Genomic DNA, 14,003 nt, shown 5'->3' with positions numbered 1-14,003 from the left:
AGACCCACTGTGCTCTTTCATTCCCAGAATTTGTTAGTTCCACAGGAAGAAGAGCCACATGACCAGTTATGCTCTTCAGGGGATGGTTGAGGGTTTACAAAAAAAAAGATAATGGTAGTAGTCAGATAGCGCTGTGTGGTCACTTTAGGAATTCAGCGCCACAAGGGGAGATGCTTCACCAACATTTTATATGGGCTGAGGATTGGGGCCCACTTTATTGCTACTGAATATGTATTTTAATTGAGCATTTAAAGAACTTTTCACTTCTTTAAAAAGAAAATTTAGCTTTTGAGTGTGTGTGGGTGGGTTGGTGGGGGTTCTAAGCATACACAGAGATAGCTTCTGATGGTTGAACAAGTTGCTAATATTCATTCTATTCACCTTTCATTTTATTTTCCGTCTGTGATATGCTCTGAATGTTAGTGTTGTTGGTGTAAAGGCAGAAATTTCGAACATTTTATTCTATCAAAGTCTAGACAAACAATTATATGACTTTACTAAGTCTCTCTTAAAAGACTAAGAACCTATTTTGCGTGTTGCTGTGTTTTTGTACATATACTACATACTGTACTACATATATACACATACTGTTATAATAGTGGATGCTCATATTAAACATGGTTTTAAGTTTTAAGCAAGACTTCCAGTGAAGTCAAAAGCCCAGGCTTCAAACACATCTAAACATTCAAGCTACACAACAACAGTTCTGTTGTGTTGACTTTGGTTAAATATTGACAAGGTGTCAACACCACACAAGTGATTAGATGTCATATGAAGGTAAAAGGGAAAAAAATCAGTAATGAATGGAAAAGAAATGCATCTTACTCATGAGTCTGGTTTAGAAGTCCTTCAGTTTATTTTTCCTTTTTTTTAAAACCAGAAATCAACCTGAATTTTAAAAGCTGGATTAAAAAAAAAAAATGTAAAATTAAAACAACGATATCAACAAACACATAACACACAAGTGTAAAATTTACATAACAATTTTAAGAACACAGAAATGGAAGCAAAAACACTGGAGTGTTATTTTCACATACTCTAACAGTCAAGTTTGTTTTATGTTTGAGCTGCGTTAACGCTACCACTACATTCAGTGCAAATTCAAACTACACTGACAAGATCGGAGGTGACGGCATAAGTACTTCTCTGTAATGCCTCATAAAAGTGACTTTGAATAGGTTAACCAAAGTGTTTGCTTACCCTTTGTCCAGATTGACAAAAAAAATAAATTAATTTAAAAAAAATAGTATTTTTCTGATCAGTGTCAATGTTTTAGCTGGCTCGTCAGCAAAAGAACTTACATGACACACTGTAGTTTTTCTTGTTGCAAGTATAATACGCGGGCCACTTCATAATCTTATTCAAAATCTAGCGAGAGTAAAAATTCACATTTACTAATGTACAATGATTAAACTAATTTAGGCAGTTTTAAATTAATTAGTTTTCTTTGGGAGATTTGTGTTAGCAACAAGTTATAACCAGCACTGCAGTTTACCCCGACAAACACAGTTGGTGTCATGACCAAATCAAACTATTAAACACTGTAAAAGGACAAGAGAGATTTTATTTAACAAAATAAACAAAGGTAAATTATTTTTACTCCAGCCTAACTTTGGAATGCTAACTGAACACAGAACCAGTAACTTGCGAACTCCTTAAAAAGTCAGTCTGCTACGGCTTCGCTTCACAACAAGATCCTTACACCAAGTAATTCAATTAAGAGCTATTTCCTCAGTCTATTTTTACACAAACTGGATTGATTTAAGTTCATTAGTGGTGACTCCCTCCAGCTCGATGTGCTCCCAAAGGTCACATGATGTCAGCCACATCTTCCTCACTTAAATTCCTAGAAAAAGGAACACAGACAGCCTCTTTCAAATATGGAAAGAATGTAAGAACATTTTAGTCACCTGATGTACCTGATGCAGTACACCAGTCGTTTGGTGTTGCTGTTTGAAATCTTAAATGTAAACTTCATCCACTGCACAGCATACTACACAAACATCATACTACACCAGGAAGTGATGTACAGAAGCTGTATGTACTTTTTTTGCATATTTGCCACAGTTACACGTTTCAGATCGTCAACTAAATTTTAATATTATTATTGCATTTATTGAGGGAATGTGTCCTCATAAACAGTGAATGAATCCATTAAAAATATACAGTGTAGGGCTGGGACAGACCATAGGATAGATCATAACTAGCTCAAGCTATAATGTTAACATTTGTACATATGCTAAATGATCATACGGTCATGTATAATGTATATGTTTGTGTAATGGGGATATATTTTCATCATCATTTTATAATCATTTCTTTCTCCTCAAACACCACTGCTCTTGCTCCTCACCTCACATGCAACAGTCCCATCTCCAGACAGCTGAGCCGGCTAAACAACAACAGCTGGTTATGCCAGCTAATGTTAGGCTCAAGTGGTTTTTAAAAAAAAAAAAAAAACAAAAAAAAACAAACCACGTGTTAGATATACTTCAAACGCTGGCTAACCGTGGCAAAAACAGCAATGCTTACTGAGAGAAAAGTTCATGATATCCTTAGCAACAACTGTCAGTGGACAGTTTTCACTCATCAACTCATACTTTTGGGAATTTTCTCCTCCAAAATAAACAGAAATGGACACATGTTGACATCTGAGATAAACAGTAGGCTGACAACCTGCACTCACCGAAGATGAACGGTGGCCAGTTTTTATATTTGATCCAGGGTAAAAATTAAAACTCTGAAGTACATAAAGTGTTGATATTATTTAAATATTTCATATTATACTTCATATTATTCAAATATGTTCAAATTGAGTGTGTGCAAAAAAGTTTTTTATACAGAAATAGTAGTAGAAACATGTTGGTGGTCTGGAGCAGTTACAGAGTACAGTCTTAAATTCTGATAAAGGTGTTTGTCCTACAGCAGCCTCCGTAGCTAAGGTTATGTGCTTGTATTGGGAGACTTAAGATGGAAATACTTTTTCACAACACTGTACATCCATCAACTGAGAGATTCGTGATTTGCTGCCAATCTGTAATGGGTGAGAGTGTAAGTGAGCATGTGGACAATCACAACTAACACACAATAAATTCAAAATACACATTATAATACACTTAGCTTTAACATACTAACGCCTGGTCAGGAACTGTTTCTAATTATATTTTAACACAAGGAGTTGAAGAAACTGGGGGAAAAGCGGGAAAAAAGTAATAATATTTCGCATTTAAATGTACATTAAATGACACTGAACACACATTAAAACGTATTCAATATGAAAGCTTCTCTTCTTCTCCGGAGCTGACAGACTACACCTTACTACATAGAAACTTAAAATGTTAACATAGCATTAAAGTGGTACCCAGTGTGTTACAATGTGAAGGCAGGTGAATCCCCCATAAGCATCAGTATGTCAGTTTACTACTTTGAGAAAGACTGAAGAGCATTACAAATACTGAATACATCTATTTAATGTTACCTCTTTTTTTACCGTCGTTACTGCCGATGTTGATGATGAACCCGCTGGACTAAGATAGAAGAGAAAGAAAGAAAAAAAAAACCACCAAAAACAAAAACATTACAAACACATAGATGGTTTAAAACACTATTTCACCAGCTTTTCACAACTTGTTGTGAATGTAATTCTATTAAACAATAATCTGTAACAGAATGTTTACTGTTTTTACAAAACATTTCTTACACTAGGTGCTAAGACATTAGTAGCACATATCCATGTTCTGCAAGTTGTGTGCTGTTTTCTTTCCCCAGCACATTCCACAGATATTAGATCTGACTGAAATCTGGGCAGTTCAGAAGCCAAATAACAATTTGAGCTCTTGATATGTTTTTCAAACCATTCTCGCTTCATCATGCTCATAGAGATGTCTGCAATCAGGGCATACCTCTGCCATGAACAGGTGTCTGCTGTCCCCAACAATTTTAGGAAGGTGTGGAAAAAGTGAAGTGTTAAATTTAACTTCAGCATACATGTCAGGATCCAAGGCTTCCTGGCATGAGAAAAAAACAGTTTCTCCTCTGGTTTGAATTCTTCCTATACTGCCTCCCACTGACACCTGCTAATCGGGTAAATGACCGGGAACATTCATCCATGTCATATGGTAAACATTATCCACCTCCTCCATTATCCACCTTATGCTAGGTTGCACCACAGTCTAGCTCAGTTAATTAGGTCCTTTCATTATTTCAAAATTGCTCCAACTACTCTACACAGCCACATATACAGGAAACGCTATGTTTATGCTCCAGTACTTTCTGTGGGATCAGACAGCCAGCACCAACTGGGTACTAGCCACTGCATAGCTGGAACACCCCAAAAGATGTCCTGACAAAGCCAAGACATCATCTTCAAAAACTGAATGTTTACGAGCTGCTTAGCCTCCCTTTTTGTCGTGTTTATATAAACTGGACATCAATTTCAAAGAGAACACTCTAAAGAACAATGAGGATATAATCTTTCTTTGATAACACTCCCACTAGTTCTTCCCATTTGGACACTGTTTATTTATAGCAGCTACAGGGTGAACGGCAAGGACCTTAACTTGCAAATCAAAGCACATGTGTGTCTTTTTCCACCTCACAAAAGGGACTGTGAAAGGGGGCAGCCTAAGAGAGCCCATAGGAACAGGTTTTCCATCTCTCCACAAGTGTGTGTGAGGCTATTTTACTTCTCACACACTCGTAACACACAGTCTGCAAGCTCCAAATGAGAGCAAACCAAGTAAACTTGAATTTATAAATAATTATCCAAAAAGTACAACACCTGACACACAAAGTGACAGATTTACCAAGTTGGAAAAATCAGAGTGATATCGCAACCGGGAAGAAAAAAAGTAGGAGTGGAAAGTTTATCCGACTAACAATGCAGACACTTACGAACACACATGCATAAATTTGACATATTCAAAGTGTCCTTTATTAAATGTTGCGGTTGTTTACAAGTACACAAAACATAGCCAAGCATCAGATCCCAACTGATCCACATAGTAATGCTTCACCAAATTACTTCTGTATGTTGCATGATGCTTTAGGTATTTATAAAAGTCAAAGAAAAGACTCTCACACAGAGCCAGCTTTGGGCAACAGTAATCCCAAATTACATTCAGTGACACCTGAATAGGAGGAACACTATTCTAGCACAGTTTCAATGTCAACATTTTAATGTATTAATTAATTACATTTTATTTATATAACACCAAGGTACAACAACTGTCGCCTCAAGGTACTTTATACTGTAAGGTAAAGACCCTACAATAGTAGAGAGAAAGCCCCAACAATCAGCACTATAAAGCAAGCCCTTGGTGACAGCAGGAATGAAAAACTCCCTTTTAACAGGAAGGAACCTCTAGGAGAACCAGGCTCAGGGAGTGGCAGCCATTGTGTGTGGGTCAGGGTAAAGAGATGAGAGCAAGGACACAGAATAGATGCTGGATGCCCTTCCTGATTTGTGTTTCCAGCTGAAATTGAAGCCAGTGACCTTTCGCTTACCAAGCCAACGTGTTAACCACTACGCTACCAACATATCTGTTTGTATCAAAACAAAAGATCTTCAAGTTAAGGATTCATAGAAAAAAAGAATAATGAAACTGTTTTTTTGCACATTAATGTAAAAAATTAAAACTTTGAACCTTCGGCTGCTTTTCACGTGTTACCTTGCCTATTGCAAACAATAGTAAATCATGTTGTGTTTATTTTGTATATTAATAGGGAAACCATTACAGAGACATATGCAATTACTTAGATCAGCCCTCTAAATAACTGTGTCCAAACCTTTCCAACTCAAAACTTACCAATATCTATATCATGGTTTTGTAACTGTCAAATCAAGGTTTTACTATATGCAAGCTATTCATATTTTTAAACCCTAGCTCTTCTTCTGCATTTGCAAACAACACCTAAAAGCACATAATTTATTTTTAATAAAGGGCAATCCATTTTAATTAACATTGCTTAAATGTGTCACATTTAACAATACAGGGTACTATTCTTCTACAGCTTGCAGTACAAAATTTAATCTCATTTCAGAATTTAGGAAATCATATTTAGCATTTATTCAAAAATGTAATTAAGATTTTGCAATGCTGAGTGGGTTTTTGAGAGCCTTCTAGAGCATTGATTGTATTTAGCTGCAAGCTGTCTGTGTCCAGCTGTCCAACAGTAGTTCAGAAAATCATGGCATTGTCTTAGGAGTAAGATTGCTATTTATGATCTGACTGACTGTCTTTAATTTTACAGGGAAAAAACAACATGTACACAGCTTTACAGACAATGAGTTGTACACATGAATTTGTTAAATCAGTCTCACCTTCTGCTAAGCTTTTTCTAAATGAACATCAGCTGTCATGTAAAAATATATACATGCATGCATACCTGATAAGAAAGCATTTACATACCTGCCGACTTGCCTGGAGGCGTTTTCAAAAAACTTTGTTTTAGATGCAACGCTGGGGAAAAAATAGTAGAGATGTTGACACTGTACACAGACAATATGATGCATTTAAGATTTAAAACTGCCATCAGTCATTGCTGTTGCAGCTGTGGTCATTTATTTTAAGCAGAGCCAACATGCTCTGTATTATTATACTCTAACAAGAAAAACAACTTAAATCTGACAAATCTTATTTTGGAGGCAGCAACAGATACTCTCTTTATTTAGTAATGTGGCAATTTTTTTGAAGCAAACAGTTGCTTATTTAGAAACATTGGTGAGCTGCAGTCATGTTCTTTTCACCTGATGAATGGAGCCTAGTTCATAACTATCCTTTTATTTCTGTCTTTGTTCTCTTTCCACCTCCAGAGGTGGAGAGAAAAAAAAAAAAAAAGAAAAAAAAAAAATCACAATACGCTTCATTACAGTTCCTAAAGTTAATTCAATCAGCTGTATAGCTCTATGGCATTAACTGAAGACTTATGTGCTCTGCAAGGTATCTTAAAGAGACATCATGATGACATCACTATCAGTAGTCTGCAGTGATGACAGAACAGATTTGTGGTTTCATTGTTTTTATTCCAACTTGTGGCCTGTCTCTCAGCATTAGTGTCATAATAACTATTATTTTGTGGTTTAATTAACGTGGCATTGTGCACTGCTGAGTTACTGGAATTTTCATGTCAACCACAATTTAAGCTCAATAATTTTGCACACACTGCAGTTAAATATATAAGCATGTGTTGTAAGACTTTTGCATGTATGAAGAGTACTTACTAGGATGTGGTTGTGCCCTCACTGCTGGCTGCAGTTGGAAGCTTTTGTGGAGCGGGGAACCTGGACGGTGGCTCAGGAGGCCTAACTGGGGGTCTACAAATCTGCTGTTTCTCCGTGGACCTTGTTCTGGTCAGACCATCTGAATCTCCTGAAAAAAATAACCCTTTTTTCAGGAGATTTCAGGAGATTGTGGGTTGGACTAGTTCACATAAAGTGCATTTGTGCAGTTATTTATCTGAGATAAACTTCTGATATATTCAGTAAAGACAATACACTTGATATTACAAGTGAAAGCATGAAATGATGTCATGTAATACTGATATTTTAAACACCACAAGCTGTAGAAAAATAGTGTAATCAACATTTGCTTAAATAGATTTTTTTTTTTTTTTTTTTTTCATCAAATAAGGCTTTTATTAGTGCATAAATACTATAAATGGGCCATCTTAGGCCACTGGTAACTAAAATCAATACTTCTTCAATTCATATGATGGACAGTTAACACATGAGAAAAAGCTTAAAATCTGCAACCAAGCGACTGCCATGCTTCATTGCTTCATTTACTCTAAATGCTTGCGTAACACTCTGCTTCATAAATTAACTCTGGAGATCTTCTACTATGATTGCTTCTTGCCATAGAGTTCTTTTTAAACAAATAAAAAGCTCAGTTTAAACTTGTTTACTTCCCAAGGTTATAGCAGTGTATAATTAAATAATAAATTGACAGACACAGCGGCATCAAAGTTACAGCCGTTGTACAAGCTGAAACACACAAAGTCGTAAACCAACACAATAGGCATGATTGTTACTATTAGTATAAAAGTAAAAGAAACATGTTAATGATAAAAGAGCAAGTCAATGGGAAAGATTAATGATTTTTTAAATGCTACATGTAGCCACATGCATTGCCTGAGAATGTTGAACATTTTCTTCCAGACTCGACTACCCAGATCTTGGCCATAATAAACTACCACTTTGCTTTTCATACTCTGTGTATCCCTCTGTCCTCTAAGAGGCCTTTTTTCATTGCTGACGAGCATGTATGAGATAGGGAATTTTCCATTAAATCACCTTCTTTGGTGGTTGCTCCTTTTGCAGGTGTTTTTTTGCCCTGAAAGGATGGCACCCTGCTCACGTAGATCCCAGGCTCCCCATTCCCTGCTGAAGAAGCATCAGATTCTGGTTGCCTGTCTTGACGGATAGCTGCTCTGGGTACTAATACTTGTCTCCTTTGACGCTGTATGGGAGTGGGGCTCACTGGGTTTTCATCATCCACGTTGGAATTGTCACTCTGACCATCTGTTACAAAGAAGCAACATTAACAGTTTGGTTGCTGTAAATTAAAAGCATGAAGTTATATGGAAATATTTTACTCTGTGACGTTAATCTGGTAAACTTGTACTATTATTAGAATAATTACAATGCACAGAAACTGATCATTCGAGCTCTGGATTAACCATATAACCGTGTTATTTGGCCACATAACGCACACAATGCAAACATAGCAAGCTGCATGCACCCAAACTTTCTCTCGCACTGTCTATGAAAAGACAAGAGTTACAGCCACTTCACTTAGCAACAGATTCAATAAAGCAGTAAATTGAATGATTTAGCCTGAGTAATTGACAAAAAAAAAAAAAAAAATTAACGTGAGATCAAATTGTAGATACATTTATTTGTGCTCAAAATTAATTTTTTTTTAAAAAAGGAAGCACCAAATTACTTTCTAACAACATTTGAAGATGATACAGATAGAGAATCATAATAGAAGAGAAACAGAATAGAATTTAATTTAACAAACAAATTCCAAGTTTTGAAGTATGTAATAACTGCTTTGCCTGACACACACACACACACACACACACACACACACACACACACACACATAAATCCTATTTCGAAAATGTCAAGAAATGACCCTGCAGGTACGCTGTGGTACGAGTCTTTTTAAAGAATAAAATGAATTAATTAATATATTTAAAAACAACATTTTTAAAAAATCTACTGTATGCTCAGCAAAGACAGCATGGGATAATGATGAGGATGATGGTGACAATCAGGCCAAGAGAGGCTGATAATTACTCTCAGTGTGCTGGTAAAGCTCGTGACTAAGAGCTTGATAAACACGAGCCGGTCGCTTGGAGATTGTGATGGGTTGCCGTTTTCTCGGGTTGATCCGCGGGGGAGGGACAGGTGGGGCAGTGCTGTCCTCTGGCATATGACTGAAGATCTGCAACCATATTGAAAAAAGAAAAAGAAAAAAAGTCACAGTAACACTTTAGTTCACTGGCTACTTTTTCAGCTCCACAGAGTCTCAGCTGAAAGAAGTAAAAAGTCTTTACATGAAAAAGAAAAAAATAAACTAGAAAAGTATTTTTTTTCTTAAGAATGACATTAACATAGAACAACAAAGAGAGAAAAAAAAAAAAGCACAAATACCAAAGTAGTAACTTAATGACTAGAGCAGTGACAAACACAAAGCTGCTTGTTCTACGCAAAGTCGCTTTAAAAGCATAGATGTAGAACAACCAGCAGGACAGTCAGATAGCCTGGCTCAGTCCTGAGGACTTTTTTAGTCAACTCATATAAAACCCAAACCATAAAAACAGCAATTTGCTGTTTTACTGGCAGTTATGTACAGGAAACTCCAAAGCCTTCAGCAGCCTTGCCAAGACAAAAAAAAGAAGAGCTTGGAAAGAAATCCTCAGCTGTGTTTTACACTCCAAAACAAAGGAGGCAACATGTTGATTAGTTGGCTTTAAAAGTGCTGGTAGGTAGATTTTATTACCTTTGAACTGAGCCACGTTTTCAATTTTCCCCCTTTTTCTTACTTTACGTTAAGCAAAGCACCAACAGTAATAGCTTAATATACCTATGAATTTTAATGGTCTCACAACTCTCTGGGTGAACGACATCACTTCAGCCGTACCTTTTTGCAGTGCTCTATCAGAATCTCAACCACGATATTTTGGAACTTGATATCCAACATGGCCGCCACAGTTTCCTCCTTTGCTCTCATTAGCGTAGGCCCAAAGATAACCGCCATATTTGAAGAAGTCATCAAGTTTTCGTCGCTGTGGCTGCACACGCTGTCAACAAATGGAAGGCTGGGTTGAGTAAAACACTAACTCAAAACAGCCAGTGGCACACGAACAGAGCTCCTTCTAGAACGACAGGAAGAGCTGCAGTGCAAGTCGCATTCGAGTAAGCTCGCACTTACTTCACCAAGTGCTTTATAAGCATCTCCAGCATTTCCCGATTCTTCTCTGGCAGCTTGTAGGTAAGTGAATGTATTTCACTCAGTCGAATGTCCAGATTATCTGACTCTGTCACACAGACAAGAAGTTATAGAAATCATGATCATTTCATTTTCCTTTTATGTCATCTCAATAAAATCAATCGTTCTGTGTTAATCACAACCAAAAACAGCATCACTTTCTGAGAGAGCATGGACTGGGCAACAGCCTTTCTGCACCGTCGTGAAACTAATAAAAGAGTGTCTCCAGAATGTCAGGCCATATAACGAGAAGCCCCCCATTTCCTATAATGAATGGCATTTCCAGGAACCTGAGGCCACCAGCTGCCTTAATGCAACATCCTGACAGAATGAGGCTGATGCTATTAAAGTCATTGTCTTCTTGGTTTTTACAGTATTGCTGTGTGACAGATAAAAACAAATAGGAGTCTCAGATTTCCTTTAGTGTCCAGAGTTGTATAGTGTTGCACTTGTACTTAAAGAAGTACAAGTGCAAAAAGCACATGTCACTCTTTAACTTTCCATTTCCCTGGCATAGTTAAACAGAAAACCAACTGGATTGGACCATGTTAATATACATAACACAAGCCTTTGGTAAGTCTAGATTCAAGGAAAGATTTTAGAGAGGAGGCACACATTAGAACATAACCTCCCCGGTCTTAGCAATGGATCACTTCCAAAACACGTCTTACTTGCAGCACACATGAGGTCTCTGTGCAGACTGTAGGTCATTAGAGGTTCAGACAAACTCCTGCAAATAAATAAGAACACACAAGTGCAATATAACTCACCACATTAAAAACACAACAAAGCCAAAAAGCAGCATTCCCTCAGTATAGAGTTACACTAGAAAGTAAAGAGACAGAGAGCGAGAGAAAGCGAGTGCATCTTCTGTCAAGCCCACATTTCTTAATGTGGTAATAAAAATGTGTTTCAGATGTGCAGATCCACATCTGTAAATATTATACGATCAATGCTGGAAAAATACTTTGGGGATTTTACAACCCTGTGATTATATATTTTGCAAAAGTGCATGTAAGAATATAAACAAATCTGACCCTGGACCAATTAAAAGGCATTTAATAATAATAATAATAATAAGGAAATAATATAATATAATGTCATATGTAAACACACACACATACCTGAGATAAAACTTCAAAGCACTTGTGACTGTTTTAACATCCCAGTCGCTGCTGTGGAGATCCACATCTCCTGGGTTTGCAGAGTCTATGAAAGAGCAGGAAAAAGGCTCATGCTATCTTAATTACTCAAAGACATTAACTAGATGTGACATGTGTGGACCACATTGTATAACAGATAAGCATCTTGAGGACATCTGACAAAAAAGAGCAACAGCAGCATTCCTTCACAGTTATGTTTACACACATCTCCCCACACAGCTGGGGGAGAACGCCAGCTCTACAGCAACCTCAAAGGACCCACTGTCATCAGGAGCAGAGGGGTTTACTACAAGCAACATTAATGTGTTAGTGAGGTCTGGTGAGCTCAAAGTCAGAGTTTTAAGTATCACGAAGGTGGCTCTCGCTTTACCTGGTCAGTTACTATAGCAACTTGTCCTGACCTGATCCAGGGCAGGTTATGGTTTCAAATTGGCTGGAAAAGATGCTTTCTTTTTTCTTTTTTTTTCACCAAATTGTCAACTACAGTTGCGGCAGTGCAAAATGTGCCGACTTTGTTTAGCATTCAGCTACTAATGCAGAAAATATATAAATGTTTTCATGCGTGATCCTAACCTGCTGCCAAGTCTATTCTGCACTGCTCGATTGCAACTAAAAGAACAGAGATTTGAAAATTATTCAGTGGCAGCAGATGGCCACCCCTCCCTGAGCTCGGTTCTGCCGGCAGTTTCTTCCTGTTAAAAGGGGAGTTCTTCCTTCTTCCCACCGTTGCCAAGCACTTGCTTGCAGGGGATTGTCACATTGCTGGAGTCTTGTAGGGTTTTTACCTTAAAATATAAAGCACCTGTATTTATAATAATTCAATTCAATTTTTTTTTATTTGAATTATTTGTAGGTTGTTTATCACCAAGAATATTAAATCCCTAAGGTTAATTTCATTTTAATCTGACCAAAAAATCGAAAGTAATTTCCACATCTCTGTCATTTGGCTGCGGGGATCCATCAGATCTGAATGCACTGATGTTTAAATGAAGTCTGGTTTGATCTATTTTCTGTTTGAGCACACACAGGAAAATGGAGCAGAAAGCCTAGAGTAAACAGAGAAAGTTCACACCACTACTATGAAACACATTATTGGTATTGAACCTGAAATGTTCTACCCTAATGAAGGCATAGTTTCTGAGTCTGAAAAGAAAGCCCTGGCCAAGGTGCCTTAAACTAGCGTGGTTGCCCCCAGCTTGAAGTGTCATAACTGATGGATGTAGCCACTGTGATTTCACCAACTGGTTTGTGGCATCCTGTAGTGAAGCCTGGAGCTGACCGTTTTCATTGTCACCATCTTGCTGAAAGAGAGACAGCCCGCGACTTGTGATTGACAAGTCGTTACTCATTGAGCACATCCTGTTTTATCTTTATGTCTGACTCTAAAAGGCATCATAATTTACAAAATTAACTTTACGTTCTATCTGAAATCTTCTGAGAACCAGCTTATTCTTTATGTCCTCTATAATAGCCATTTCTTTTTTTGTTTTTTTACTTATTTGAGCTACCTTACCAAGTCCCGGTGTACTAAACAGAGGACATCCTTGGCTTTCCATTGATATCTCATGTGTTTTTTGGGGCAGGAAATCACAAAAAAGTTACATTTAAAGATTCTTTTTTTCCAAAGTTGTCAGGAGGATATGGCCTAGACCAATAGATGTGGTCTATTGCAGAACCACAAGCACTTTGGCAACCACATTGGTCGCCCCCTGCTGGACATTTTTAAAAAAAGGAAACAAATCCATCTTTTATGTACAGCCTGTGGCTGCAAAAACATATCCCAGTGGCAGACATACTAGTAAATGACCCCTTAAGATCCCTTGCTCTCTCACTTCAAAACACTATGAGTTTATGGCTTCAGTGGCTAGTTTGAAGTTAATTCTGTAAATTATGGTCCATTTAAGTGATGCTAACTGTCAGCATTACAAAAATCAACAACTGTCTTTGTTGATTTCCAAAGACAGTTGAGGTGTCACTGATGGGCTAACAGACAGCATCGCCTCAGAGTCGCCCGTCAGTGGAACACGGGTTTCAGATTCAGACTCCGGCCCACCACCAGCACAGAGAAAAGAATCAGATAAATCCACGTCACCGTACTTGCGCCTATGCGCACGAGTTACCGCGCAAGCAGGAAAAACAGAGGAGGAACGCTCCTCAGCGACAGGGTTAGATAACAAAGTATCAGGCACCGGTATCTCAACCACTCTCGGAGTAGAAAACACTTTCCCGTTAGCCAAATCATTCCCCAGAATCATCGCAACTCCGGGCACTGGCAACTGGTCGCGCACGCCAACCGGTACCGAACCCGAAACGAGCGGCGATTGAAGAAACACATTGTGCA

At 37.7% G+C, this 14,003-nt stretch overlaps 1 protein-coding gene across 1 annotated transcript in view; it reads right to left on the bottom strand.

Annotated features, from left to right (window-relative positions):
• Positions 1-925: 925 nt before the first annotated feature.
• Positions 926-14,003, bottom strand: part of ophn1 (oligophrenin 1) — a 32,547-nt gene continuing 19,469 nt past the window's right edge. The window contains exons 15-24 of the mRNA XM_005737845.1: positions 11,624-11,708; positions 11,171-11,229; positions 10,443-10,548; positions 10,152-10,311; positions 9,305-9,452; positions 8,294-8,521; positions 7,223-7,370; positions 6,411-6,461; positions 3,479-3,527; positions 926-1,846 (exon numbers count right to left, since the gene is read on the bottom strand). Coding sequence (XP_005737902.1) covers positions 1,835-1,846; positions 3,479-3,527; positions 6,411-6,461; positions 7,223-7,370; positions 8,294-8,521; positions 9,305-9,452; positions 10,152-10,311; positions 10,443-10,548; positions 11,171-11,229; positions 11,624-11,708 — 1,046 coding nt within the window. The 3' untranslated portion in view covers positions 926-1,834. The remainder of the gene's footprint in view (positions 1,847-3,478; positions 3,528-6,410; positions 6,462-7,222; positions 7,371-8,293; positions 8,522-9,304; positions 9,453-10,151; positions 10,312-10,442; positions 10,549-11,170; positions 11,230-11,623; positions 11,709-14,003) is intronic.

This window comes from Pundamilia nyererei, unplaced genomic scaffold, assembly GCF_000239375.1.
Source record: "Pundamilia nyererei isolate P.nyererei 1_Seehausen unplaced genomic scaffold, PunNye1.0 scaffold00080, whole genome shotgun sequence".
NCBI lineage: Eukaryota > Metazoa > Chordata > Actinopteri > Cichliformes > Cichlidae > Pundamilia > Pundamilia nyererei.
Note: the sequence above shows the minus strand (reverse complement) of the source record. Positions and strands in the feature narration are given on the sequence as shown.